The 14,218-nt window shown below is 41.3% G+C and overlaps 1 protein-coding gene across 2 annotated transcripts; it reads left to right on the top strand.

Moving 5' to 3' along the window:
• Positions 1 to 633: 633 nt before the first annotated feature.
• LOC121504230 lies at positions 634 to 13,905 on the top strand. 2 transcript variants are annotated; one of them, XM_041778916.1, is made up of 6 exons: positions 634 to 901; positions 9,029 to 10,479; positions 10,606 to 10,667; positions 10,770 to 10,933; positions 12,649 to 12,842; positions 12,982 to 13,905. In XM_041778916.1, exons 2-6 carry the CDS (start codon positions 9,259 to 9,261, stop codon positions 13,621 to 13,623), a joined length of 2,283 nt encoding a protein of 760 aa, XP_041634850.1. In that variant the 5' UTR covers positions 634 to 901; positions 9,029 to 9,258; the 3' UTR covers positions 13,624 to 13,905. The 2 variants fall into 2 exon arrangements, with proteins under 2 accessions (XP_041634850.1, XP_041634851.1); XM_041778917.1 differs by lacking the exon at positions 634 to 901 and adding an exon at positions 6,427 to 6,565.
• The last annotated feature ends 313 nt before the right edge of the window (positions 13,906 to 14,218 follow it).

Raw genomic sequence — 14,218 nt, 5'->3', positions numbered from 1 at the left:
TGGTAGGCAGGTGGTCTGGGTCTGCTTTTCTGTTTCAGGACCTGGACCTGTTGTAGTTGATGGAACCATGAATTCTGCTGTCTAGCTCATAACCTACACTTGGATTATGCAGCAGGACAATGATCTGAAACACACCAGCAAGTCCTCCTCTGAATGGCTGACACAAACAAAATGAAGGTTTTGGAGTGGCCTAGTCAAAGTCCAGAGCTAAATCTGATTGAGATTAAGTGGCATGACCTTTAACAGGACGTTCATGCTGGAAATCCCTTCAATGTGGCTGAATTAAAACAATTCTGCAAAGATTGGGGCAAAATTCATCCACAGATATGTGAAAGACTCATTGCCAGTTACTGCTAAGGGTGGCTCAACCAGTTATGAGGTTTTGCATATCTTTTAATTCCTTTCTGTCTTTTTGTCCATTCCTCACTTTCAACATGTTTTGTGGTGTTATTTAAACAATGAAACTTCCCTCAAGTTTCCATCATCTCTCTCAGGGTTCAGCATTAACCCCCCTGGGTGTTAACCTTTTGTACCTTTTGCCATGACGTCCTTAGATCATCTGTGTCCTGCCTCCAGAACTCAATGATTTTCCAGTGACGTGAGCAATTTGCACATTTGAGAACTGATATTTACTCTGAGTATATTTTTAAACACAAATTCAGCTGCAAGACTTCATGACCAGACACCGTGAAGCCCCAAGAGACGGATAAGAAGACGCTTTAATGGTCTCTGAATTCACACACTCACACTGCGCTCACATGTGGGAGGAAATACAGCAACAGGAGAATATTTGGGAGGGCACTCCAACTCTTTGTAACACCCACATTCTCTGTTCATATCATGAATAACAGGGTGGATATGAGTTCTTACTGAGCTGGAGACAACTACCTACTCTCTAACGGTAAGAAGGAAACGCTTTAACCTAACAGTAGTCAAAGGAAAACCCTACCAGAGGTAAAATAGGTTAGTACAACCACATTAGTGATCTTAAAGCCAAAAATAGAACCAAGAATATTTGAATAGATTATTGAGAAAAAGAATAATCCCCCTCTTAAATTGGTACTCACAGCATTCTTTGTTGACTATGTTGGTTGTTTTGTGTTGGTAAAGTTGTATCAAACTCTGTCAGCTTTTTTTGTGAAAGAGGAGTAAATCAGTCCAGAGAGATTCTTTACATTTTTCATGCAAACACAGAAAGTCATTGACTTCAGTGTTGTGTTCTCTTTCCTAACTAATGTGGATGGTTTTGTTGCACTCGTCTGTTCAAAACAAGCCAACAAAAGGAGATGATGTGACTTATTGAAGATTCCTAGGACCTGGTCAGTTCAACCTCACGATTGGGGCTTCCCTCAGAGCCTCTGGTCTGGTTTTACCTTTTACAAGTCTATACAAACGTTGGCAATGACAGCGTCCTGGAAAGAATGCATACTGATAGAGATAAGGGGTAGGGATGGGTATTTCCAGCACAGTTACTCTTCAATAGTCCAAGGCAGTTCTTACGATGAAGAAACCACCCCAGCCGGCTACTTTCACACTTCATGTGCAAAAAAAATAGTCTTGTTCACCTACAGAGAAGAGAGTTTTTGCATATTTGACACAATTAAATGTTTTAGGTCATCAAAAAATGTTGATATGAGACAAAGATAACCTGAGCAAATACAAAATGTACAGTAATTATTAAATAATCCAAACCTTCCTGGCCCTATGTAAAAGAGAAATTGCCCTCTGAACCTAATAACTGGTTGTTCCCCCCTTGGCAGCAACAACTGCTTGTGAGCATTTTCAATAATTGGCAATGAGTCTTTCACATATGTGTGGAAGAATTTTAACCCACTCCTCTTTGCAGAATTGTTTTAATTGGTTCCATCAATTATGGCAAGTGGTCCAGGTTCTGAAGCAGAAAAGCCGACCAAGACCATCCCACTACCATCACCATGTTTGACTGTTGGTTGATGTTCTTTTTATCAAATGTTGTGTTATTTTTACTCCAGATCTAATGGGACGCACACCTTCCAAAAAGTTCAATTTTTGTCTTTTCAGTCCACAGAGTATTTCTCCCTGAAGTCTTGGGGATCATCGAGATGTTTTGAGTCATATGTGAGACCTTTGTGTTCTTTTGGCCAGCAGTGCTTCCTTATTGCTGAATCATGAATGCTGACCTTAACTGAGTCAAGTGAAGCCTGTAGGTCTTGAGATGTGGTACTGGGTTCTTTTGTGACCTCCTGGATGGGTCGTCGTACTCTTGGAGTCATTTTGGAAGGCCGGCCACTCCTGGGAAGGTTCACCACTCTTCCAAGTTTTCTCCATTTGTGGACAATGGCTCTCACTGTGCTTCACTGGAGTCTCAAAGCCTCAGAAATTGCTTTGCAACCCTTTCCAGACTGATAGATGTTGATGACTTTGTTTGGTGCTATGATGTGTTGCTTTTTGAGATCTTTCGGCCTACCTCACTTTGTCAGACTGGTTCTCTTTAAGGGACTTCTGGATCGCAAGTCTAGTAGGCCTGGGAGTGGCTTGTGAAATTAAACTCAACTTTCCAATGAAAATGTGATTTATCACAGTTAATTCATGATTTACTTTTTAAAAACTGCATTTTAAATTTACTCTTTCTTTATGTAGCTTTAGAGTGTTTGTTGAGCTGAAACATTCAAGTGTGACAAATAAGCAAAAGCAAAAAATGAGGAAGGGGGTAAAAGCTTTCTCAAACTGTCGTGCCTTCATCTGCACAGACTGTGTAGGGTGACATCCCTGCTGTTCGTCTGAGCCTATGAGAGTGTGGCGATGACAGCTGAAAATAAAAACGAACATATCTTGGCTCAACTTTCCCTTCCAGACACGGCCGCAGTGCTGCCAGTCAGCTGTTGGGTCGTCGTCGGGTGTTAAGCCCTGTGGTCTGGGGGAGGGGATAAAGGGGATGTATTATTAATTTACTGCAATACCCAACAGGGAATAATCCTTTAATGAATATCATCACCTTTTAAGAAACTGTTGAGTCAAATTCAATAGCAGTTTATCAAAGACGTAAAGGTCATATGCTCTACATGTCGGGCTGTGTGGCTTGATATAACTGGGACGTCCGGAAGTATTTTGGAACGTGATTGTCCGTCATTGGGTGTTTCTAAGCTGGAGAAAGCCCTGTTTAATTCATGTCTTTATTGGTAAGAGGAGGGTTTATCACTTTATTTTTGGGCTTATGCTACTCTGTCTAGATTTAGATTGATTACAGAGATTAGATCAATATAGATTCCCATGTAAATATACTCACTGATGCTTATCTTAAAATAATGGTTTATATTTGGGGTCATAAGTCTTGGCAAAATGAGTTAAATGTGCTGGAATAACTCTTATAATATCGTAGTGTAAGTTATCATTTTTTTGTGTGAAAACAATTTTTTGATTCTGCAATTTTAAAAGAAAAGATTTATAATGAGACTAAACCAATGCTCTGAAATCAGGATTTCTTGCTCCATTGCTAAATATTTGACAGCATTTCACAATTAGAGCCGAGATTTTGAATGTTTTTAGGTGACAAAAACATGCTTGGTGCAGACAGCAATGCACCTCCTTAGTACCATATATATAAGAGTAATGCACAATGCACCAACAAATAACGCTGCATTAATGCATTGTTTTGGTCTCTTTCTTTTAGATTTGAGTGTAACTGCCCAACATTGAAAAACTGACTGTCTTTTTTGTCCTTGGACAAAAAGTTGCAGATATAGTTTACTTTCAAAAACAACTCCCTTCAGGATTCTGCAAACTTTAAAGAAACAATGCTGGCTGAAATGCCTGATTTTGTGGCAGCTTCTTAAGAAAGTTTTGTTGCAAGTGCTCCCATTGCTTGTAGCAGCCTTGGAGAGGACTCCAAGGACTTTCTGTAAAAAAGGATTTACAACTGTAGATCTTTCACCCTTTTATTGATTTTATAAATCAGTCATGGTCAATGTTAACCTTGCAAAGCAGATGGATCCACCTGTTTCCTTGTTTTTCACTGGTGAATCCATCTTGCAAAGCTCCCATCTGAACCGTTAGGGCCCGGTTAGAAAGTGACAGGACCAATCAGCAACAGGGGCAGTACTTTCGGGCGCGGTGGAGTCATGACTTAAACAAGCAGCAGCAAGAGGCCGGTGCAATTATGGCGGAAGAGATTAGCGAGGATGCTACTAAAGTGCCAGTTTTATCGGAACTTGACAATATTTCTTCATAAAAGAACAAAGAACAGCAGTGAGTTGTTTTCTATTCAAAAACGACAAAAGTTGAGTACTGGCGTGTCTATAGTCGCCATGGTTCACATTATGCTGTTCTATATGGAGTTTATTCCTCGGTAGCGGCTACAACGTCATGTGTTTTGTTGTCCTGATTAAAGATGTGACAGACAGAACATTCATCCAATCTTTAATGTTCAAATAAAAACATTTCAGCAAAGCTATGCTGATTAAATAAAAATATATAATGTAAAATAAGTGCATGCATAAATATTCAAACCCCTCACACCAGTATTTAATAGATAAGTGATTCTCAAATGGTGCAAGCCAAGTCTTGGTGTGCTGTGGGAATATGTACAACCATTAGCAACTACTACAGCTATAACTAACTAACTTAAGTTCAGTCAGGACTGCTTTGCCAAGAAACACACTTGATATGTGTTTATAGATAGATCTCTTTGTTAGTAGATATAAATTTGCACTCGTTTCTGTCATGCATATAACTGTTTTGAGATCCCCCAGCTCTTCCACGAGCCTGCATGAAAAGCACTGAGCAGGAACACCACGTTCCTGCCTTTCCTGTGCCTACAAGCAAAGCCTGGGGCAGGAAGAGAAGCAGCAAAAAATAAAAAATAAAATTAGAGCAGGCATCATGACAAGAGAATGACAGTTATAAAGTTAAAGATAGTAAGAAGGAGGAGCTGGGGTGGAGGAGGGTTGTAAAAAGTGGCCTGCAGAAGGAGCAGAAAAGTGTAGCCAGGAAAGAGCAGTTTAAAAAAGGCAGCATGAGTGCCATTTGCCGATAGCTTGCAAGATCAGCTGATCTCAGTTAGCAGTCTGTGACCTGCCTAGATTTACTGTAACATGTAAGGGGCTATTTTTTTATAGATATGATTTGGTGTGCCTTGAAATTTTGGCTTTAGGTGTGCATTGGGCAAAAAAGATTGAAAACCACTGTAGCAGATGCACCTTTGGCTGCAACCACAGCACTGAGTCTAGAGTGGATAAGTCTCAGTCAGGCTTGCACATCCGGATGCTTTTTACCTCATTCTTCTTTCCTAAACTGCTCAAGCTCTGTCAGGTTGCATAGAAATAAATCTCCAGTTGTAGAAACATGAGCAAAGTCTTTTCATTTGCTTCCCCAAACACATCTCAGAGAGATACATTCTACTTTTAGCTCTTAAATCCTCCAACGTGGTGATGGATCGATCCTGCTTCAAGGGTGCCACCTCACCTTGATTGTGCAGGGACTGACTGACCCCTTCAGCCTTGAGTCTCCTCTTCTTATAAGGTCCACTTACTGTATAAATCAAATACTTCGTCTGCCCCCCCTCCAGCTCCACTCAACCCAGGGAACGGCTCTAAAGCACATACACAACAATTGTTTGGACTAGCACACGCACCTTTAGCTTCCTCAATTGCTGACGGCTCCTCCATCTACTCTGGTTTTTATTCCACAACTACATCTTTTTTTTTTTACCAACAGTCTCCCCGGCATGGCTGCTAGCCTTTACATGAACTTCACTTTTCTCTAACTTTTTTTTAATCAAACTAAACCCTTTTGAAAATATAACTAATAAATACTTGGCTGCATGAGCTGTTTTAACTATGCTTTATAAATAAATGAAAGCTCTCCTGTTGCTATTATAGCATTCTAACTCCCTTTTCTGTTGTTAAAGTAGCCTGCTGGACCATCCTAACTTCCTGTGGAGGCCTGAAATACCTCTGTCTCTAAGGCCCTCAATTTAGAATCTTCTAGACACCAGTGTTTGGTGTTTGCCATGGAGCATGGAGTCTCCCACATGCCTTTAGGTGAACTTTAGTCCAGATTAAATCAGAGTTTTCTTCAGCAGTGGCTTTCTCTTTGCCACTCTTCCATAAAGCTGTGAGGTTTATCTACTAAATACAAACTTGAAAGGGGGGGAATAATTATGATGTCACTTCCTTTACCTTACACATTTTCTTTTAATTGACATTACTTTGAAGAAATCTGTTTCCACTGTGCCATTAATGAGGGTCAAAAAACACCGAATTTTAGTGACCATAATTGATTTATAAATCAATAAAAGGGTAAAACATCCAAGGGGGTGAATGCTTTTCAAAGGAACTGCATGTCTGTGCACAGTGATGTTGTGTTTTGTGGGTGGGGCACAGCTGGTGTCTGGAAGTTAGCCTGCAGAAGTTTGTGGTTTTATCAGTAGAAAGTCGTCTTCAGTGACGAGCTAACCTTAGACACGGGCTGAACTTTCCTGACTTTTAAAACAAACAGGATTTGGGTGCATCACATCTGGGTTGTGATTTTACTTTGTCTGACAGCATTCGTCCTCACCTTCTGGGTCACAGCTGGATCACAAGATCATGTGGGTATAAATAGAATTTGTAAACATTGCATTGTCATTTGAAGGTAGATTTGCTGTGTATTGCTTCCTTTTTTGACATAATGTTGATGTATTGATGGGGATCCATGTCAGTTACAAAGACAAGCCTGTTTACGTAGAGAACTTTGTTTTCTACAAAATGATCAATCTGAAAATGCTTTTACTTTGCTTAAAAAATGAACTTTATATGCAATTTTTTGTTTGTTTTTACTCTCCCCATTGTGATTTTCTGCCTTGAAGTGATTTCCTGTGTTAAGACATTTCAGAGATTGCTTTCTTTTCCTTTTTACTTGAATTTACACTCTTTATGTATCATTTAATTGATACAATCATAATTAATATTTTTCCTTTACTTCTTAAAATAACAGAAATGTATCAGTATATATCATTATATAATTCCAAAAGGGGGAAATTTTCTTCTCTTCATACTTCCTCTTTTTGTACTTGCACAGAAATGTATCAACAATTTCTTCCTGCCATGCAGTGAACTTGCTCTCGATAGTTTTAAATGGCAGTAAACTCCTATATCATTTTAGTCCCCAGGTAGGAACTATCGAATCAGATTCAGGGACTTTTCAGCCTATAGGAGGGCCTCTTAAAGAGGATTTCCTGATCAACACAACTGAGCTGTTTGACTTTCAGACTGAACCCAAACTCATTAGTTCTCTGGCACATCTTACCTCTCAGCCTAAGTGTTAAGTTTTGAAAGAGGCCCAAGTTCTGGGACTAAAACGATAATGGCAATCTGGAAAACCTCATCCGATGGTAACGCTTTTATTTTAAAATGTGGTGTTATGTTGGGGATGGGAGAAGAGCTGGAGTCAAAAGAACCCAGATGCCAGTCAACTTGAAAACCTAGACTTATAATATCCATCCATCCGATTTCTTCCGCATGTCCGGGGCCAGGTCGTGGTAGCAGCAGGTTTAGCAAGTCAGCCCAGACATCCTTCTCCCCAGCCACATTTTCCAGCTCTTCCTTGGGGAATCCAAGGCCTTCTTGGGCCAGATGAAACATATAACCCCTCAGGCAAGTCCTGAGTCTAACCTGGGGTCTCCGTCAAGTCGGACGCGCCCAGAAGACCTTCATATGGTGGTGACCAGGATGCTTCCTAATCAGATGCCCGGACCACCTCAACTGGCTTGATGTGGTAGACTAACAATACTCATTTCTGTAAATATTTTATGGTGGCAAGTTGCCTGGGAAGAAAAATTTTCTTAATAAACACCCAACTGGATCAACTGTGCAAAGTGAGGTAAAGAACCCAACAAGGAACTTTTACTAAATTTGTAGGCATCCTAGATAAATGACTTCAAAATAGTTCTGTTTTTAAGTTAGAGTTCCTGTTGAGATAGAGCAGAAGTTGCAGCTGTAGGTCAGTGGGTTCAACCCACCAGAGAATACGTCTCCTAGATGAAGAAAGAGAAGAAAACCAGTAAAACTAACCAAATCATAGGTAAGCCTGGTAACCAATGGAAGCCAGAGAGTAGAATCACCTCCACTTGTACCCTCCTCCCATTTCTTTTTGCCTTAATACTCATATGCACTTTTAAGTCAGGATAAAGCCAATGAGTAAGGGTAATGAACCATGGGCTCTCAGGCCCAACCCACACAGAGATAAAAATGATATATTGCTGTTTCATTTTGAAAAAGTTTTCCGTAAAGATGGGATTGTTTCAGGAAATATCCGCGTAAGTACGGAACTACTGAAAACGCTGTAGTGCATATGCCAGGCCTGTACGTGGCGCTGTGTTGCTGCCACAGAAAAGTCACAGAAAACTGACACAAACTTTATTCTAGTTGCCCTTCTGGTTGGTTTCCGCGTTGGATTTAAGAACATATGGTGTGTGCGTTTCACGGTGGTGGTAAAGGAGCATCAGATTTTGCTGTAAAAGCCATAACAAGCTTAGTAGCTTCTGCAGCACAAACACAACCCTGTAACCACCATTGTTGTTTTGGCCGGACCCGCGCAGACGTCTTAAGAGAGCTACGCTATGTGTGACGTAATTGTTACAAGAAAGATGCGGATAGCTGTCCACACAGATGAAATGGTTATTATTTACGGTTGTGCACTCTGGGACCCGTTTTCAAAAAGTATTGTTTACAGTCCCCCAAAATGCCATTTCCGTGTGGATGAAATGCCAATACGACAAAAAAACTTTTGCATATACTCCTGAATTCGTCTCCGTGTGGACGGGGCCTCAGTGGTGGCCAGGTGTGGACTTGCCTGGTCTTCCCTAAGGGCTCACCAGCCTAGTCCATAGAACCATGGGCACCATAGGTGACTGAACCTTCCATCACAACAGGAAGGTCTCAGTTTTGACGCTTCATCATTTAACACTTAAAAACACCACTGTTTCCTGAGGGAACTGAACAAGATATTTTTTTAGATATGAATGCAAATGACCTAACACCGTTTAAAAATCCCTTTCTTTTTTTACTTACAGCTTTGCATCACCACCAGTTTTCCTTCTTCTTGGCTGATTAGTCATCACTCCACATTGCCAATCAGGCCGCCTCCTTGAAGTTGACCAAGCTTAAAGCCCAGCTAACACTGACCATGATAAAAAATACCATCAGTAGGAGATGAGATGTGCCCTTGACAGCCAGTTCTATCACACCAGCTCTTCAGCCCTCCACCCTCTTACTCCTCAACCTTTTAAAAACTGAAGACATCATGTCCCACCAAATGTGTAGCCCCAATACCTCCAGGAATCAAAGTTCCCCGCAGGAGTCTGGACTGTCCAATAAACACACTGAGTGGTATCAGCAGGTGGCTTCCTCTTGCCTTGTACCAGAGTCCATCTCAAGTTCTCCTGGAGGGTCTTCTGCCTGTCCTGTTAGATCGAAGGGAATGCCCCCTTTGCTGCTTCCTCAGACAAGTCGATGCAGGCCGACACAGAGTAAAGAATGTTCAGTGGATAAGGACTTTAACAACTCCATGAATATTATCAGAGACAGAAAGAAGCATAGACATAGGCACTTACATGTTTGGAGTCGCGGCAGGTCCTTGGACTTTTCTTCCAGCAGCAAGGGGCCTTCTGCTGGTGACCCTAAAGTTAATTCTCCCCCTACTTTTTCTAACTATGCAAGCGCAAGGCATGTTAGACTTAATACCCACCCCTACACCTTTGAAGCAGCTATGAATATCCTTCGGGACTTTGGTCTTGAAAAAAAGGATTTGGAATTTCTTATCTCCTACCCTGAAGACCAACTCACACCTGATACTCTGCCATCCATCTTGGAACACATACAGAGGGGCAAAAGAACAAAATCTGCAGCTCGGCCAGTTCTAAATTCTGAACCCCAAACTGCTAGTAGAGTGACTGAAGTCAACACTCACAGCTCTGGAGGGATAGCGCTGCACCACAAGAAGCCCTGGGAAGTTCTCAAGCTAGATAGGGCAACTGTTTGTGGATATTCAGGCAAACACACTGAAGAACTCAGGGTTATAGTTGGAAAGGAAGGTGATTCTAGAACCAGTGGTGGTAAAAGACCGATGCTGAAAGACTGCTATGATCGTAGAAGACAAAATCAAGAACCCAAGAGAAAAAACATCAGTCACACAATCCAAAGCACTTCCCCTCTGCCAAAGAAAGACTCTGCATTCAGAGTTCTCAAGTCTGATACCACATCTTCAACCATGAAGGAATCAGAGACAGGTGGCAAGTCCACTTTGACTGGTTGTAATGATGCCACTGCCACTAAGAATTCAAGCAAAATCCAAGAGCAAGATCCAACAGATGCAACGAGACAGCAACCGTTGAATCAGCCAATATTGGAAAGGAAACAAGACTTCGATGTTCTTTCAACACCAGACATGATGTGTGACTTTAAGGTGGACTCGCAGAGAATCTCTCAACATACCAGTTCAGGCAAAGAATGCACTAACATGAAGGTTAGTAGAAGAATATCAACCACTATCTCTGTCTGTGAGAAAATATGTTTGCTGTTGACCTTCAGAGCCGTTGTGCAAATGAGATATAACAGATGATGGTCAAAATTATGTTGTTTTAACCACTAGGATTCGAGCTCCCACAAGACTGACAGCCTTCACCATGAAAGAGACAAACTCGTCCAGGAACGGTGAGCCATCTCTTTTTCAATTGACTTGTTCATCGAGTTATTTCAGGAAAAACTGGTCAATTTTTCTGTCAAGCTATGTCATGAATATCTGATTTTGCTCAGGAGAGGAGATGAGACAGTTCCATCATCAAAGAGGGATGAAGACAGACGAGTACCATGTGTAATGAAGAATCCCTGGAAATGCTACAAGAGGCAGGCATCTCCAGAGTTTTCATCCCTTCCACAAAAGAAGTCAAGAAGTGAACAGAAACCAGTCAGCACATCAGGTTTGTGAAGTTTCCTACATCTTAAACCAGTAAGGACTAATACAGTGCCTATAAAAAGTACTCATCCCCCCAGGTGTTTCACTCTTATTGGTTTTATAAATCAATCACAGCCATTTGACTTTTTGATAAAAAAGAGAGATAAAAACTCATTGATGTCAAAGTGAAAACAAATTTGTACAAAGTAATGTCAATTAAATAAAAACATGTAATGTTATATAAGTGACTGCATAAATATTCACTCCCTTTAAAGTGACTGATCAAATTCAACAGATGTCCAGCCAAGTGGTGCTGGTAGTCTCACAATTAGTGAGATGGGGATCACTTGAGTGCAGTGAGTGTGTCTCAAGTGATTGTGGTATAAAGACACTGTCTAAGTCAGTGTTTCCCAAACATTATTCCCCGGCGCCCCCTACATGTACCTAAGAAAAGCAGAGCACCCCCAGTACCCGAAACAGAAGAAATAGTAACACTCTATGGTCAAAATCAACGTAGATTTTAACTGTTTCACTGATAAAACCCTAAAATAGGCCTATGCATGCTTTTCTTATCAAAAGACATTTGTATAAACAACTTAATAACTGCTTTTTCATGGTTTTAACCAATATTTGCCAATCTATTTTTGGCAGCCTCAGAGCATACAGAGCCTTGTACCCCCCCTAAGTTCTTTGGTGCCCCCCCTTGGGGGTCCCGGGTCCCAGGGTGGGGACCAATGGTCTAAGGCTATGTTCTCACAGCAGTTCAAAGTGACCTGAATCTGACTTTTTTTGCTCACATGTGACTCATATCTGATTTTTTTATGACAGTGTGAACAGCGCAAGTCACATTGAATCTGACCTTTACGAATCAGATTCAGGTCCCTTTGGTATGTGGTTCTAAATCAGATACATATCTGATCTTTTGGAAGCTGACTGCCGTCTGAACAGGCAAACAAAAAAAATCGGATCTGAGAAAAGATCAGAATTGAGCATTAAGACCTGCAGTGTTAATGTAGCCTAAAAGGTCCAGTCACTTGTAAATCAGTCTTTCTGGCTACCATTACACCATGAAGACAAAAGAACTTAGAGAAAAGGTTCCTGAAAAATATAAGTCAGGGGATGGATACAAAAACATTTCCAAGGCTCTGAGTTCAGTTAAATTCATCATCAAGAAATGGAAGAAATATAACACAAGTGTAAATCTTCCTAGATCAGACCGTCCTCACAAACTGAGTGAGCGTGCAAGAAGGAGACTAGTGAGAGAGGCCACCAAGACACCTATGACTACTCTGAGGGAGTTACAAGCTTCAACTGTTGGTTGGGTTCTTCACCAGTCAAAGCTTTATGGCAGAGTGGCAAAGAGAAAGACACTGTTGAAGAAAAATCAGATTACTCCATGGTCAAGTTAAAGAAAGTTCTTTGGGCTGATGACACCAAAATGGAGCTTTGTGACCATCAGACAAGACACCAAACACTGACATCACCACAAAAACGCCATCCACACTGTGAAGCACGGTGATGGCAGCATCACGCTGTGGGGATGCTTCTTGGCAGCTGGACCTTGAAGGCTTGGGAGAAGATTAATTTTCCAGCAAGACAATGACCTGAAGCATACAGTGACAATTTCAGTCATTGCTTGCTAGTGGTTGTCTGCTCACCTGGCTCCTGATATGATAATGAACATTTTTTATCTAAAAAAACTTTAACTTTGTCTGACAGTCCTTTTCTTTGTGCTTCTAGCCGTCCCGTCTCTGCCACAGTCACAGTACTGTCTTGATGTTATGGCTAGCTCTCCTTATCCTACCATGTTGTCCCAGCCAGCCTCCTTATCATCCTCCTCCTCTTCTTCTGGAAAGATCCATTTGGCTTCAGAGCCACTTAAAGAAGTGTCCAGGGAGCTGAAGGGCAGGGCCAGCTCTCCCACAAACACTCAGGTAGTTTCATCATATTCAGTTTTTGTTTTTTATAGTTTGCTACCATCCACACTCAGAAAGATACTGATCCAGGCTTGAAGGCTTTATTCAAGCATGGTTGCGAGAAAACACACATCACTTGTTGCTTTTTTTTCTTCAGAGCTCCACCTACATGGAAGAAAAGGCTAACTGTTGCCATCCTCCTACATCCTCTACCTCCAAGGAGGTAGATACTCTACATGTTTGTTTTCCAAATGCTCCAAGCACTGATGGAAAACAAGGGGGAGGCAACCCACCTGAAAACGCCAACTCTGCCCCTGAGGTGTGTAGAAGCTGGAGGCAAGAGAACCAGAAAAGTTCAAGAGCAGGGAATGGCCATTTTAAAGCAAACAAGTCCCAGTCCAGTTCCTCCAAGAACACCTCTTCACCTGCTCAGAAGAGTCCCATAAAGGACCCTCCTAAGCGCTTGCAGCTGTATAACCATAAGGGTCAAAGAATCTGGGATGCTCTCCTGTTGGATCCTAATGTCTGGAGTGACATAGCCTACGCGAGGCCAGGATGGATACCAAACTCTCGACCATTTTTCAAGCCCGGCAATTATTATTATCAACTCAAGGCTGAGAGCACTGTTGACTGCACTGCTAACCCTTCAAATCAAACTCTATGGAGCAGGGTGGCCTGTGAGGTCACACGTTATAACCACAGCGAAGGTCCTTGGTGTGAGATTCAGTCTGGTAATGGGACCAGGATCTGTTTCCTTGCTGCAACTGTAAACCGCAACTACTCAAAGGCTCTTGCATAATGAGACAAACAGCTTTCATACATGCATTATTTTTTATTGTTATTTTTGTATTAAAACAATCTGTTTTTTTGTCAGTGCAAATTTTGCATGTTTAGTTTGACTTCTTTGTACTTAAATAGTGAGTTTTTTTCTGTAAATTCTGAGGTAAATCTGGTTTATGCAACCTTGATAAAATGTTTCGATGACAACAAAACTGTATTTTCTGTTGTCTCACTGTAACAGCTGGATTTAACCCTGTCTCTACTTTTAAAAAATGTGTTGCCGCCATTATATTCATAATATTTTTCATGAAATGGTCTGAACATTATAATTTGATTTGTTGTTTCTGTTCTATTGTGAATAAAATTTGGGTTTATGAGATTTGAAAATCATTGTATTCTGTTTTTATTTACATCCTGCACAGTGCCCCATCTTTTCTGGAATTGGGGTTGTAGAACTAAATCTCTGCCTCTGACTTTCTTAGATTGCAGTAGTAGTGGCTGGACTCCCTCCCTGCTTCCTCCCTGAGATTTTTACCCTCTCCGGGTTCCTCCTTTGACAGCTGGGGTTGTTTAAGTGTCTGAAGGCTACGCTAACAGCTGGACCTGACCCAGAT

The sequence above is a fragment of the Cheilinus undulatus genome, linkage group 22 (genome assembly GCF_018320785.1).
Source record: "Cheilinus undulatus linkage group 22, ASM1832078v1, whole genome shotgun sequence".
In the NCBI taxonomy this organism is placed as follows: domain Eukaryota; kingdom Metazoa; phylum Chordata; class Actinopteri; order Labriformes; family Labridae; genus Cheilinus; species Cheilinus undulatus.
This window is presented reverse-complemented; position numbering and strand designations above follow the sequence as displayed.